The 16,925-nt window shown below is 35.9% G+C and overlaps 1 protein-coding gene across 1 annotated transcript in view; it reads left to right on the top strand.

Annotated features, from left to right (window-relative positions):
• Window positions 1-12,224: 12,224 nt before the first annotated feature.
• Window positions 12,225-16,925, top strand: part of LOC139716866 (receptor-type tyrosine-protein phosphatase T-like) — a 15,303-nt gene continuing 10,602 nt past the window's right edge. Inside the window, exons 1-5 of the mRNA XM_071628394.1 lie at window positions 12,225-12,380; window positions 12,864-12,951; window positions 13,951-14,027; window positions 14,411-14,447; window positions 15,120-15,217. Coding sequence (XP_071484495.1) covers window positions 12,225-12,380; window positions 12,864-12,951; window positions 13,951-14,027; window positions 14,411-14,447; window positions 15,120-15,217 — 456 coding nt within the window. The remainder of the gene's footprint in view (window positions 12,381-12,863; window positions 12,952-13,950; window positions 14,028-14,410; window positions 14,448-15,119; window positions 15,218-16,925) is intronic.

The following is a 16,925-nucleotide window of genomic DNA, read 5'->3' as shown; positions in this document are numbered from 1 at the left end:
GGACCTAGCCAGCTACTGCAAACTTACTGTATTCATTGCATATAAACGCGCTACAGTGTCATAGGATACCTGCTGTAAACTGGTGAAAGAAGTTGGCCTGAAAGTTGTGAATTCTAGCTTATCTACCCATTCATGTTCCAGACAACTACGGGCGAGATAGGTATACTGTCATGTGCAGGCCATATCTGCTGGGACTTTCGGGTAGCAAAAATATTGTTCCCCGCGCATACTGAAAACCCATTCCGTATGAGTCAGGGGTATTGCAGAGTTCCATGCAGAACGCCTGTAGTAGACAGGGCAGAGCCAGGCAAAAACTGCCCTTTTTTCCAGTCAAGGTTTTCTCACTTGATTCTGGTACTTTAGACCATACTTAACAAAATAAGCTTCTGCGCCATCTTGAAATCTGTCCCGAATCCAAGATGGCCGCCAAAAATCCAAGATGGCCGCCAGAGGACCTAAAAAGTGCCTTCTGTGGTTAAGATTTGTCTGGGGATGGGTTTTTTTTTACTCTATTTGATGATAAATGGTAAGAGAAATAAGATTCAGGGGATCAAAATTAGAATCAGTTTCTTTTTTATTGTGAAAATCCAACATGGCCGCCAGACGCAGCCCCCGAAATTAAAAAATGTCATAATAACCGATGGGCCAAACCCTAAAAACTCGCTTACTTAACGAGTTCCACTCTCTCTACAAACTAAGTACACCATACTTATTTTCAAATTTCTATTGTAACAAAGAACATACCACTGTGTTGCGAAAGCCTCTAAATCCAAAATGGCGTCCAAGATGGCCGCCATATTTACTGAATTTGCTATTTGAAAGATAGAATTTGATAGAAACATCAGATTTCAACAAATGAGATGTCATATGAAAGAGAATAAAATTTCCTACAAGTTGGTACCATTTTTTGTGGGAGATTGTGATAACTGGATTGAGATTTTAAGGAAAAATACTCATTTTTTGATATTTTTCTGAAAAAAGGAAAATCATGAAAATGCTTGATTCCGCATAAATCAGAAAAAGACTGAAGGATTATCTTGAAACATTTGTAAGAATTTTGCTTAACATATAATTAATATTTGGAGAAAATTAGGGGTCAGTACCATATGCGGTTCAGGAGTTATAATGTCTCAAACTTGAAAACTCACTATGTAAAAATTTCCACTTTAGCTGTGACAAGACCTTGTTGGTCGCAAATAGAGTCTGCACGCGCCAAGACTACTACACGCACCACTGGCACTGACGCTTGTAGCAGTGCCAGTGGTGCGTGTAGTAGTCTTGGTACGTGCAGACTTTTTTTGACAAACAAGAGTTTGTGCCTGCAAACTAACTTTTCATACCAAGTGGTAGCTCAGGTGACGCCGATCGCTATCATTTCAAAGTAGATTGTTCTGGAGCAGATGAGATGAAGCAAAAAATGTCTTTCAAATAGAGGTAGAAGCTTGAAACAACCATGCTATAGAAAGTTTAAAACAAAATTTGGATCAATCACTCATAAACTTCAAGATTGCAGGCCATCAAAGTTGACATAGTTTATTGCGCCAAATTAAATGTATTATTTTAATTTTGGTTCAATTTTGTCTGTTGTGCTATCTATTTATAGTTTTTATATATTTGGAACATTGTAGTGCTATTTCAAACCGTCATGGTTTTTTATGGGATATTTTTAAAACCAGTGATATTCTACTCCGAAAAAGAAAAAAAAAATCGAGTGGAAGTTTCATTTTTGAAGGAGTTAGTAAAGGAAATCAGTAAATTTAAAGTAAAATTGGAGTGAATTTTGAGTGAAAATTTTCATTTTCACTCATTTTAGAGTCTTTGAGTGATCCCTGAGATCACTCTAAAAGGAATGAAAATGAACATTTCCACTCTCGAGTGATCCTGATATCTAAAATGTGAAAGCATCTACCAATGGCATTATTTCAATTCAATTTTGACACTATAACCCACATGAAATCAGCCTAAAACGATGTAAGAAAAATCTATTCACAGTGAATACACTTTCAGCATGCTTATTTGTAAATTCAATTCAATTCAATTCAATTCAATTCAATGTTTTATTTCATTTTTCGACAAGAACATATAAACATCACTTCTTCTTTTTTGGTAACAGAAAATCAGGTGCTCAAAACTATGTAGGATGAAAAGAATACAATAATTGTAGCACCTTACAATCATTACAGATTATCATAAAACTCAAGTGATTTGAAGTAAGTAAACATTGTGGATAATTCGAAAAATGGAGGGACCCACTAAAAAGACAAGTCTTGTCGAATGTGGGCCCCTCAGAAATGTGAATATGCAGCATGAATAATCATTTTGGACAGTGTTATTTGAACAATATACTGAAAAATAATTTCGCACAACACATTTAAAAGCAACTTTGAGAAATTGCCGCCATGTCGGATTTTTCGGGGGGGGGGATGCTTGGATCAGAAGGGCTGTCAAGGACATGTACGGATCAGATATTATTACACATATGCCATCATCATTCACGTTTCTACATTAGCAGAGTAACATACAAGTACAAAAGCATATCTTTGATACAGAAGCATTTCTTTTTTAAATCAAAGATCGGGCCTTACCCAAACACTAAAATGAGCTCCACCCCCCCCCCCCAAAAAAAATGAATAAACCCTCAATATGGTTTAAACAAGGACAATATATATGATAGACAGCAATACAAGAAATTCTAAAAATATATCAAATTATTAATCAAGATTTGACTCTGACGCAACACACTAAAGGTATCGTAAAACCATTGGAAGAGATATCACATTCGATTTATATGTGCAGGTTAGTTGTATCACAAAACATTCTACCATGTAAAAAAAAAAAGAGAAAAAATATATATATATAATGAAGCCTAAAACATACGGAGATATCCCCATTTCTTTTCAAGAAACCATAACATTGATAACTGTTGACAGCTTAGTATAAAAAAACTAGAAATGTCGCTACGGCGACTGGTATGCCTCCGCCATAATGCATGGTTCTCCTAATAGGTTTATAGTACAATGTCTTGACAATGTGTAATGACAGTTTCACACAATTGGCAAAATATTAAACTGACAGGTTTGCCTCAAATGTGCTGAATGTTCACTTTCCTAGAACTAGGTTCAATTGGATGAATGATTAAAATGTCAGAGTGCAGGTATTTGGGGAACTGATGATTTTTACTTGACTTTTGACCCTTTTATAAGTTTATGCATTGAGTAATTTTTAAGGTATTGAGAAAAAGTATAATTTCAGTATCAAATGGTAAAATAGCATTATCTAAACCTGGCCTTTGACCTTTGACCTCACAGTTCCAAAGAGAATCACTGTCAGGTAGAACATGCATAAATATGTAAGTTTCATGATGATACCTTGAGTTACTTTCGAGATATGGAGGAAAAAATGCAATTAAGCACTTTCACTTGACCTTTGACCTTTTGACTTTTGACCTTTTGGCAAAAACTTCCCACAGAATATATATTTGGTAATATATGCATACATCAAGTTAAAAAAACAAACCTTCAGGCATTGCATAAATAAAGTAGACCTTGACCTTTGACCCCCCTGACCTTTGACCCATGACCCCTAACTTTCCTAGATAATCACTGCCCATCGGTACAAGCATATAGGCCTACTAAGTTCCATGAAGATACCTTTAACCATTTGCGAGATATGGAGAAAAACATGAAATTTCAACCTTTTTTTCACAAAATAACCTGTGACCTTTGACCTTTGACCCCATGACCCTAAAATCCAAACAATGTATTATCCCCAGGATATACCCTCATACCAAGTTTGATGTAAAACCACCACACGGTTCTTGAGATATCGACAAAAACAAAACGGGACGGACGTCCGGACGTACGTACGGACGGACGGACGGACGACCCGAAAACATAATGCCTCCAGCCACTTCGTTGGCGGAGGCATAAAAACATATCAGAACAATCTACTTTGAAATAATAACGATCAGCGTCACCTGAGCTACCACTTGGTATGAAAAGTTAGTTTGCAGGCACAAACTCTTGTTTGTCAAAAAAAGTCTGCACGTACCAAGACTACTACACGCACCACTGGCACAGAGCTCTGCAAGCGTCAGTGCCAGTGGTGCGTGTAGTAGTCTTGGCGCGTGCAGACTCTCTATACGACCAACAAGGTCTTGTCACAGCTAAAGTGAAAATTTTTACATAGTGAGGTTTCAGGTTTGAGACATTATAACTCCTGAACCGCAAATGGTACTGACCCCTAATTTTCTCCAAATATTAATTATATGTTAAGCAAAATTCTTAAAAAAACGTTTCAAGATAATCCTTCAGTCTTTTTTTGATTTATGCTGAATCAAGCATTTTCATGATTTTCCTTTTTTCAGAAAAATATCAAAAAATGAGTATTTTTCCTTAAAATCTCAATCCAGTTATCACAATCTCCCACATAAAATGGTACCAACTTGTTGGAAATTTTATTTTCTTTCATATGACATCTCATTTGTTGAAATCTGATGTTTCTATCAAATTCTATCTTTCAAATAGCAAATTCAGTAAATATGGCGGCCATCTTGGACGCCATTTTGGATTTAGAGGCTTTCGCAACACAGTGGTATGTTCTTTGTTACAATAGAAATTTGAAAATAAGTATGGTGTACTTAGTTTGTAGAGAGAGTGGAACTCGTTAAGTAAGCGAGTTTTTAGGGTTTGGCCCATCGGTTATTATGACATTTTTTAATTTCGGGGGCTGCGTCTGGCGGCCATGTTGGATTTTCACAATAAAAAAGAAACTGATTCTAATTTTGATCCCCTGAATCTTATTTCTCTTACCATTTATCATCAAATAGAGTAAAAAAAAACCCATCCCCAGACAAATCTTAACCACAGAAGGCACTTTTTAGGTCCTCTGGCGGCCATCTTGGATTTTTGGCGGCCATCTTGGATTCGGGACAGATTTCAAGATGGCGCAGAAGCTTATTTTGTTAAGTATGGTCTAAAGTACCAGAATCAAGTGAGAAAACCTTGACTGGAAAAAAAGGCAGTTTTTGCCTGGCTCTGCCCTGTCTATAGGAGGTCAGAAGCGGCAGCACCTTGCAGGCAACTCCTACGCAGGTAACACGCAGTTAAAACGCAGGTACTTCGCACTGCCCGTATGTCGCCCGTAACAAGAACGTTAGCAGAACATAGCGGTTAGAACGCAGGCGAAACTCGCCCAAATCCTTTTCCGCCCGCAGAAATTATCCTGCATGCTGGAATATCCCTACAAGGAACAAGCCCGCGTAGCTTGCCTGTAAACGTCTGACAGGGCCCTAAACAAGATTCGACAACAGTCATAATTTCCTCTTAATTTGGACTCCATTGTTGGGGTGCTTTCATTGTTTTTTTATGTCAATTATAATCGTAAAGATATGTTTTGCTTTCTTGAAATCCTGTTATCTGGTTTATGAATCCATGAGCAACGAGGTCGCAGCTCCCTCCGGAAATTATTGCCTTTTTATTTCTTTTCCCGCAGGTTTCTGCCGAATCAAAAGTGGGCGTTGGAGAGAGAAGTCCTCATCCTCCTGTCGTAGTAATAACAAAAGAGGGATGTAAGCAAAACATGTCAGAGAAGAAACTTAACAAGGGCTTTGTATAATGTTAACGTCAGGAACGATATCCCAAACCATTTTTTTTAAGGATAAAGTCTCCTTTAGTGAACGTGTCGGAATGAAAGAATCGATAGGATAAAAATGACAGGAAATCAGATCCACGTGAACCGTATAGGTGGCAAAACATGACTGTACAATATTTAAGTGATATCCTATAATAACAATATACGCTCAACCAAAAAAGTGAGTTCCCCCCCCCCCCAGTATTTTTGGATATATCTCAAAAAGTAATTTACCGATTTTTATAATTCAAACGGGAATGGATAGGGAATTTCATTACTCATAACATGAATGGCATATCATTGCCACCAGATATTGGTGTGAAAAAAAAATGCATTTTATGTCAAAATGCATGGAAAAAAAGTTGCACTTTAGTGATTTGATTATGGACATGTCTTGCCTGAGAGATGTCACCCTTGGTCGGCCACTTGCAGATCTTTGACCTGTCCAGTTTCTTAAAACTTTGCTCTAAGTTTCATTTTGGCATTGGGCGAATCCCCTAGTCTCCTGGTCACCTCCTTAACCGGAACCCCAGCTTCAAGGAAAGTTGTAGCTCTCCCTCTTTCAAAACATTTGGCTTGATACTAAATGGCCATAAGCACATTAATGTGATCAACCCACAATGGAATTAAAAAGCACATGGCTTCGACCAACATTTTCATATTAAAAAGGTATATTGTTTAGAAAGTATGCATAACATCTGTTTAATAGGGAAGCACATTGTACCTGGAGAAATTCCTGAGAATTACATAACAATTTAAAAAGGTCAATTTTGCTCACTTGCATAGGAAATATACACAATATGCTTCATATAACGTCGCGATCAAAATATATAGCTTATGACGAGTGACAATTTCCGTTCAATATAATAGCTTCCATAATGGTATCGTTGTGTCGCGATTTATTTTGTCCACAAGCATCTATACTAATATTACTTTAAAGTTTTATGTGAGTTACCCAATAGAAATATAGCTAAACAGCTGAAATTGCTCCTTCCCATTGGTATGCTTTGCAACAGGATTTTATTAGGATGTTTTATGTGTTGTTAAGTGATCTACAATTCAAAATTATGTAATTCAGTGATTGAAAAAGGTCTGTGTGAATATATGTATTTCTTTTTTTAATGAAACAGATCCAAGTTCTCCAGAAAATGTAACGTTAATGAATCCGACAGATTCGTCCATAGAAATCGAATGGGAGACTCCAATCTACCCGAGAGGCACAATTACTCGATATGCAGTGAGTTCGTAGAGGTTTTCTTTTATACATAATAAATATTATGGATAACAGAATTTGTTTCCTGACACAACACACACACACGCACGCGCACACACACACACACACACACACCGTGCCCACACCATCACACACACACACACACACACACACACACATATATATATATATATATATATATATATATATATATATCTTCATGCCGTATTTCTTTGTTCAAGAGGTGGCGGTTGGATATGTTATCATACTGATTTCATGTTATATCAACATATATCTGCACATGAAAATTGCACTTTTCGTATGTTATCTGTGAATGAATCGGTATAGGTCTATACGTCACACCGCATTGCCATCTACACAGGCATATGCACCTCTGTCAATATGTGTCGTTTCATTGTCATCAAAATGTATGGAAGAAAACAAACAAACAAACAAAAACAAACGCAAAGTTAAGATATCCTCCAGTCATTTTTCACTCAGGCAAACATTTGTTAATCCGTTCCACTTTAGTAATCCAAGGCACGTATGATTTCCCACGTGCATACATATTTTTGAAAAAAAAAAACGAGAGCAAAAGAGTATTCCATACAGGATTGTATAATTGACGATTGTCGTCTAACATGTACGATCTGAGAGTATACCTTAAACATGTTAAACGTCTTCTTTGAAGTTTGGTTCATTTGAATTATGAATAATTCCTGTCAAGGGTACAAACTGATAAACAGTGTCCTTCTGATACCTCTTTGTATTTGTCAGATTCATTACAAAATTATAGCCACACCGTATAATGACGAGTTCAATGCAAGCCACCATACCTTCTCGAATGATACCATGAATCCTGCCTGGCCCTGCCGCTATAACATGGATAGCCTGAACCCCGCTACAAAGTACAGTGTATGTGTCGCAGCAGCCACCAGCAGGGGATGGGGCGACAAAAGTGAATGCAAAGAACTTTTTACCGAGCCTCAAAAAGGTGATTCTGGAGGAATGATAAACTTGTGATATAATACAGGTTTTGTTGATTTCGGCGGGGTAGAGAACACATCAGCTCATTTAAGAGTTCTTTAAATATATGTTCCCATATTCCATAGTCGAGGAAAAAAAAGAATCTTGTATCTTGTAATGATGATCTTTTATGCTTAGGTATAGAGACAAATCACCAGTTATGTTCATTTACAAAGTGATTTAATAAGGAGCCTTTGTCGAGTGATGTCATATAAAATCCACACAAAAAATAAATAACAGACACTGACAGATACTTTTCGAATGTCGCACGCTTCATCGGCCTTTACATTCATACAATGCTATCGTGTCAAATAATATGATATTTGTTACCTCCTGGACAGTAAATTGCTCTGACAAGAGCTGATATCTCTTATCTAGAGCAGTAAGATTATTGATCGTAACATTCTGTTGCATTCACATCATCATTTTCACCATGTTTGTTATTGTTATTATTTTGGAGAACTTATGATTTTATTGGTCTATCACCAATTCGTAGAATCTGACCTACCGGAACCGGAACCTCCAAGAGTTACACTAAAGAGTAGGAGGGCGATTGCCACACTTGAGGAAATCAGTGGCACCTATGTCACGTGAGTATTTTCTTTTGCTATGGAGGGCACAACATAATTAATTGAAAGCCACATATAAACATTCAACTTAAGAAATTAACGTTATTACAGAATGATAACACATGTCACGAGGGAAACTTTGGCTGAGATTTTTATTTGCTTTGCCACTTTGATTTTCAGGAGATACACGTTCTGTATTGCGTCAGACTTGGAATTCATGTAGTTCACAATGAACCCAGTATTTGATGAGGTTCACATACTTTGCATATCTGTCATCTTTCATATTACCCTATGATTATATCAGATTCATGCCTAGGATAGCTTGTAAATCTCATGATCAGAATTTTCATCTCGATTAATTGTTTTGTACAAGCTTTCGTAGTTGGGAAGTGATTTCAACCTATTCTTCAACTGCAGAATTCGACATATCGGTTGCTTGCAGGTGTAATAATAATGCACCATTTACGGTCAGCAAAATTGATTACTTATATGGATGCAGGGAAACCTTATTTTATCAAAAATAATGCATGGACTTGATTTCTTTTGACCGTTTAGATTGCCTATCCCCTGTAAAAGAAAAGGTGAATGTTACATTAAATTGTTGTCGTGTTTTCTTTTGTCTGTCGTCTTGTTGTAGAAACATTACTCTGGCGGTAATGATAAGTGACGCCGCTACAAACTGCAGCCGACTGAGTGATGTAATATCTACATCCCACAGCATTGGTAGATGGAAAAAGTCGGCACTCCCAATGAATATCACCCTTGGTGATAATACCACTCATGGCGGCTACCATAATGCTCCTTTGGAAGAAGATGTGACGCATTGTATATGGATGGGTGTCATTAGTAAGACAGATGTGAAGGTAGGCTTTGCGTTTGCCCAGTCCATTCTCGATTCTAACCGATTCTAACTACACATGAGACGGACTGCTAATGAAATCATGAAAGCGCATATACTATACACATAACAGACAGAAATAAGACAAAAGAGAAGGAAAAAGAAAACGTCCAGAACGAGATTGGTGTAGCATAAGAATAGTTATTGCAGTGGTTGTTTTTCTTCTTTTTTTAATGGAGATTGTTAGCGTTTAGACCTACCATGCTTACTGCCTGTCTTTAGGCAGTTGGCTAGTTATACGGTTTATTACCGTAACTTAACGTTTAAGCAATACTTGTTTCCTTAACTCATACGCGCCACATTAATTTCATGTCTAAACTATGTGTGTGAAATTTGTGTACATTTTCTCACTGGATTTTAAAGGATTAATAGGCGTATTTTTTTTATTTGCACTTTGCGTCCATTCAGAGCAGCATCCATTGCAAATGATTGATGCCATTTATCATTACTCTCCACAATTTAACCCAGCTACGAATTTTGTCCCTTCGTTCGATTTTGTTCGCAGGAGACCATCAGGTTTGGAAATCCTACTGAATTTATTGGTGAGTTTGAGGGTACCATGACAATAAAAATTTTTAATGCTTGTGATTAGACAAATTTTCAGTAAGTGGGATATTCCATTACATATGATAATTATTCTCCGAGAGGTAACTTTTGTTTGTGTGTGTAGGTGTTTCGTCTTTACTTCTGACTGAATTTAAGATCTAAGAAAGTTAACTGCGTAATCGAATAGGAAAAAGAAAAAGGTTTAATGTCAGAGGGTGTTGTATGTTGACACTTTTTATTTAATGAGAGAGGATATAATTTGCAGTGTGCGTATAACCTTTACTCGAAACTATGTGAAGATATCTTTTCTCCTTAACACGTCTCATTCGAACGTAAATGATATCTTTGTAGTTCCGAGTGGCAGAAAAAGCTATACAGCCACTTTATCCGTTGGCGTAACTTTTGCGCTCCTGCTGGTGCTACTCTTCTTGTTGGTGGTGTTCATAATATGGTAAGTAAAGTCATTATCAAATAACTAATAAAAACCGTTTCAATCCAAGCCCGACGCGAAATGTTCTTGCGATATGGCATTCCATAATTAACATTATCAAGTGAAATACGATTCACGAGACATTAATCAAGAAGCATTGAATGAATTTGGTCCCTTTGTTTCCGCCTTGCACATCCCAAACTTTACAGTGTTTCACGTAAATTTTGTTTGTTGTACATTATTGGAATTTCGTTGGAAATTATATTTGCATTTTGAACACTAAGGTATCAAGGAAAGGAGTAGTTTTGAGTTAGCATGAAGCATACATCACCTGAAGTTTTGAATTGTAAGCTGTCAAAAGACTATACCCGAAAATTACAAACAGTGTATGTCAAAACAATGTGTAGGAATAATTCCTTGGTTTGAACTTTGATGGCTCAACTAACTAAACCTCGAACAGTACAGGTGTCGTACTTCTCATTATTAGCATGATATAATAAACAAAAATTTGCTACATTTTAATCATAATCATGATCTTGAAAATATCAAACGCTACAAACCAAATCGCACCTTTTTTCACTCTTTATAAATTCTCAATGATTATCAGGAAGAGAAGGAATGGATACGTCGGATCTCGTACCTCTAGAAAGCAGAAAGGCAGAAAAGTGCCTCTTGAAAGTCGACTAAACAAGTAAGTCTTGTAAAGAAGAAAACCTTTCAATTCAAGGAGTTCATGGAATGATGAGTTATTGCAAATCCTCAGTTTACTGCCGAAGATGATTCTAATCATTGACCCATTTGGTACTATATTCCATTTGACACTTGAAAAGAGAAGGCAAACATAACACAGACAATAATTGCAATCAAAAGTCTGTAGGTTAAACTACATTCAGTATACGGTTAATTATCGGACTTGAATTTGGCGTTTTTTATAATAAAACCGAAATTGAAAGGAATTGAACTGAATTGAATTGAATTGGATTTAATTGAATTGAATTGAATTGAATTGAATTGAATTGAATCGTAATTACGCGACAGCAATTTTACAAACACTGTTTGTTTTTTATCACGTGTGCTGATGGATCATTTCAGTAAAGGCGAAAATGTTTCAATACATTAAAGTGAAATTCTTCAATTCAGTTTCTTTAGATGGAGTAAAATACTAACATCACACCAAATATTGTTTAGCAAATGTTAGCTTCTTCTCCTTATCTTTCAGTGGAGGTGATGGTTTGCGTCTACACTCATTTCCATCCATCAGTAAGTATTCACTTACAACAATTAGGGAGTTGTTATAAAGGTGCAGTTATTGATATCTGTATAAACTTACTATTCTGGTTCTGACATGCACTCTCTAATTCATGCAATATCCGTTAGACCCCGTACTGAAGCGACTTTAACGTTTGTCGCAAAAGCGTTTTGTTTGTCACCTGTGCCTATAATTTCAATGATAAAAATAATGACTTGATAATACATATCTCAGACTTCAAATTTCATTCATCCAAATATCAGCAGTGACTGACAGATTTTCAAAAAATGTAAGTCCATGATTGTTTCACGTAATATGAATCTTGGATTTGGAATCAGAGGTCAAACATTGCTACTTTAATATGAAACGGGCTTTTTTCACTTGTTTGGCCTACTACTACTACTACTACTACTACTACTACTACAGCAGCAGCAGCACCACTACCAACAACAACAACAACTACTACTACTACTACTACTACCATTACAAAACAGCAAGCAGTTTTAAAATGCACAATACCTGTATCTGTAAGCGTACAAATAACGTACTTGAATATTGAATGTTATTGAATAATAAACAGTAATGCAAATAAATTTCCTTTCTCTCAAAATATGCTTTGATAAAAAGATCTCTCACCTTCAGATCAGGATGAAACAGATGCAATGATCAGCTCGCCTCAAGTTAGTAATGATGCTATCTATGCTAACTGGAATGTAGCGTCGGATAGTAGACACGGTGCGATACCAGTTTACTCGCTCCCGAATTATGTGGCCGACAAAAAGGCAAACTCTACCACGGGCTTTAAAGATGACTATGAGGTAAGAGGTTGACGAATATTGAATTCCTGCGAGAATGCAAAATTTGATTAATCAATAGGACAATGTCTTCTTTCTACACAGCAACGTTAGACTACAATTAGCCATGGTTCACAATGACTTCGAAGCGATCCACTGTATACTACTTACATCGTTGTGTTAAGTTATAAAATATTTGAAATTAATTACTTTGCGATTAATGGAAATCTGATTTTCATTAATCTCTTATCTGATGATGTCAATCTGCAAAGCAATTGTGCATAAAACATCACAATTTCCAATTTTCATAGATCCCTTAATCTTAAATTTATTTGTCTTGATGACGAAGAACCAGGAAATGGTCGATTTGCAAGTTTACTCTTACGTTTAATATCACAAACGTTGCACTCTCTTCTATACATTTGAGTTTAATATTTTGAAGCAAATCTCAGAGCTGGTCAGCGTTTAACTTCAGACGCATTACTCTTACTCGTTTTTGTTTGGCAGAGTCTCCCGTCTGGTCAGCTTCACCCCTGGACCGTGGCGAAAAAGATTGAAAACAAACAGAAAAATCGCTACAAAAACATCATTCCGTGTAAGTGTTCATATCCTGACAAGTATCTATCAGGTCCGTATAGTGTTGTAGTAGGCACATCCAGTGCAAAAGTTTTGAGGCCAGGGCCCTGTTTTATTTAGATTTATAATCGATTGTACACTTGATTTCTATCATAAGTTTATCGCCTGTGTGGTAAAGAAATATATAATCGATTATATCTTTTCAGAGAATTTTCATGCTCAGTTCAGTTCAGTTCAAACTTATTTCATATTTCCACTTTCTCGAGGAAATTTCAAAATGATTAACAGTAACACAACAAGTAAGAATACGAATTATATAATATGCAACCATGTTTTTTGATTGAAGATTAAAAAAAAGACATACTGAACACGAACGTATATGGTCATATCATGATATGAAGCTGCCACAAGAAAATAACAGAAATATGATGGGGGTCTGCATAAAAGCTGTAACTCTTGCAAAACTGTATAGGTTCCCAAATTCATAGCCTTGGAATTATACGGAGAACGGATATGTTTATCTTGACCAGCTAAAGTTATACTGTACGAGTACAAAAAACCAATATAAAGAATGAACGAATAGACAACATGAATATTGCTCAAACCAGACTGTACGGATATCGCCATGTTTGAAAAAAAAAACAAACAAACAATGCTATATGTTTAATATATCGTTACCATTAGATAACTTGGTAAAGTGTATCCACTAAGTAATAACTCTTTCAATTTGCGTTTGATGGTGAATAGGGGGATAAGGAAGAAGTGATATCTTGAGGAAGGTCATTCCAGTATCTGAGCCGAATAAACATTATTGTTTCCTTTACAAAAATAGTGCGAATAGTGTTCATCAATTCCGTATTATAAAGTGTGCTTATGTCGCTATTTGTTTTACACCCTATGCAACAGAATGCTACTTATTCTATTCGAATTTATTGTACAGCAGAACACTTACATAATCGTTATCTGCCCGAATTCATTTTTTTTTTATTTCATTTCCTGTTTTACATGGCGCGTATAGACGACCATTCTCTGGTTAAACTGGAGGTACTGAATAACGTTCCTCATTCTGATTACATCAACGCCAGTTTCATCGACGTAAGCGATATATATCTCATGTTCACACGTACGAGTAAGACTGTACCGGTAACCCAAATAATATTATTCTGACAAGTTTGTTTGTTAGTGTGTTTTTTTTTTTCTATTAATCGTAACAAAACATTTACGCTGCACTTTAGAAGTTTTAACTTCTCCCAAAGTTCACTAATGTTAACTGATTCTGAGCGCTAAATTTCAAAGACACAATCAAACAAAAAAAATTATTGTTAATGAGCAGTGTTTACATTTATTAATCATAGTGATCTACATGAGCCCATGCAAATTCCTAAATTTTCAATTTGTGTAGTGGCTTGCAATGTTTTGATCAAAAAACAACAAACTGGTTTTACACCATAACAAATTACAAATCCACTGTTTTGCAGGGATTCAAGCGAAAGAAGGAGTATATTGCTACCCAAGGTATGTATGTCTTGCTATAACTAAAGTTTATATTAGTTGTAAGGAAGTATCAGTTTAATAAGTACACAATAATAATCTTGTACAGTGTATTTGCACTGACGTTTTGTTAGAGATATTTGTATTGATGCAAGTGCGAGTTATATAAGTGGAGAAATATCCACCAAAACTGCTTAAAATCACATAAATCACAATATATCATTTATCGCTTTTCCTCCTTATCAGTCGAAACCTTCCAAGTGTAAATTGGGTATGATAAGGTAATGTTTAGGAGAAATTGAATTATTTTTCGTGTACGTTCTATGGACTTGGATATATAAGTCTTGTGTTTATGTTTCCTCTTTGTTACCGTGTTTGTAAGTTTGTCTTTTTTACTCAAATTGTATTTTGTATGTCATTGTATGTGATGCAGGGCCCTTTGGCAAAGCAGTTCCGAATGAGCTGAAAGGACTACCTTACTAAAAGAAAACGGAATAAATAAATAAACAAATAAATACATAAATAAATAAGCAAATAAATGTATATATAAATCATTTTTCTTCTTAACCAGCAGCTTCCGAGATAAGATGACTTTCGTATGGGGAATGTAGTGCAGATCCTGTTTCCATTTTACGGTATGTTTTTTTTTTTAAATAGAAAAAAAAAAGTTAATGGAATAGAATGATCATTCTGCAGGCCCAAACTCGTCCTCGATGGACGATTTCTGGCGAATGGTATGGCAATATGACTGCAGAAAGATCGTGATGTTGACAAAATGCGTCGAGGGAGAAAAGGTAGTATTTCTCTATATAATCATTCTGAGTATCTTCGAGCCATGTGGTATGTCAACTATTTCCCCATTATACCAAAATCCGCTAAACGCAGTGGACTCCCGTTATAACGAAGTCCTCAGGACCGGCAGTGTTCTCTCATTGTAATATCAAAATGTCGTTATAACTGAACATATTAACAATAAAAACAAAAACAAAGAGCGGATAGTTATGTCCTGAAGTTTTACTTCGTTGTAACCGGAATTTGTTATCACCGTGTTCGTCATAACGGGAGTGCAAAGCAGTATCTTTTCGATGCAATGAACATTTACCATTGCAAAAGTAAGATTGATAGCAAAGAGAGACTTTATTTCCGTCGATGAGAGAGAGTCCAGCAAAACTGCTTGCCATTGCTCTAATGTCTCTTTTCATTTAATATATGTTTGGAAGGATGAATGTCGTCATTTCCGACTCATTTTATTGTCTCTGTTTTCAGCAAATACGGAATTTTTGTATGAGCTTTGAAGTTTATTTGTGTCTGTAAGTTACAAGGTCGAGAAGTTCAGATTCACATGTACGTTTTTCAATAATTGCAGTTTACATTGAAATGAAGGGAACCTCAAAAACAGCAAGCATTGATTGATAGGCCAATCATGTTAAACATTAGTGTTAAGACATGAACTTAATTTTTATGTTATGTTTTTCATTGATATAAAAATTGGAATGTATAATCTTAAGCTGATTTTTTTTTTTTGGGGGGAGGTATCTTTTGTATTTAAATACATTTGTTGAACCATGTTCGAGCACAAACGGATTAGTGTATCATAGTTAACTCTTACGTGATTTTTTAATTGTCTTTTATGAGTAGCAATATTCGTAATACAGTTTCGCACAAATCGCCTCGTACCACAAGTTTGGCTGCAGTGTGACATTATTTCTTGAGCTCGGCACTATTTGAATGTACTGATGGTTGCCCTGTTGTTTCTGCCGTAGCCGATATATTTTGACACTTAACATAACATTAGTTGACCCCATAAGTAAAATGCTTGTAAACATGAAAAACTAGTGACTTGACTCTTGGGGAAATACCATTTACAATAGACCAATAGACATTAAGAACATTATTGTACACCGATGGCATGCAAACATGAAGATTAAAGATTTGAAAACTTACACTAGCATTCCGATCGTATTTTTCCGATATTACTCTTGAAATGAAATAAAAATAGAATAAATGCAACAAGTACTGGCCGGACAGCACAGCTACGTATGGCAACATCCTGGTTACAAGAATTAGAGAAGACGTTCGTTCTCATGACACATTACGAGAGTTCACCTTGGAGGTAAAAATGATTTGTCTGTCATCTTCCAAACGAACAAACCTTTCTTTGAACTTACGCTATAAACTGATCATTCTTAACTTATATATATTGTCCATGATATAGACGCTTTCGTGTTAAGACATTCAACTGTAAATGGAAAGTTATTAGATAATGGCGTCGTATCATTAGTTAGCATGAATATGGGCTTGTTTGTATCAAATAAACCTCCAATTACCAAGTATTATGTGTGCAATAGTATACTGTTCCACATAACTCGATACGAACAAGATGTTGGATAATAATGAATGGCCTTAATATTGATACCTTCGGCTAAAACATTCTTTGTTGTTGTTGATGATGATGATGTTTTTCACTTGATTCAGTTATTGCTATTTCCATTGTATCTGTTT

This window comes from Diadema antillarum, unplaced genomic scaffold (assembly GCF_040938485.1).
Source record: "Diadema antillarum isolate AM-2024a unplaced genomic scaffold, OU_Dant_1.0 scf00000071, whole genome shotgun sequence".
NCBI lineage: Eukaryota > Metazoa > Echinodermata > Echinoidea > Diadematoida > Diadematidae > Diadema > Diadema antillarum.
The sequence above is the reverse complement of the archived record's forward strand: the minus strand, read 5'-3'. Positions and strand labels throughout refer to the sequence as shown.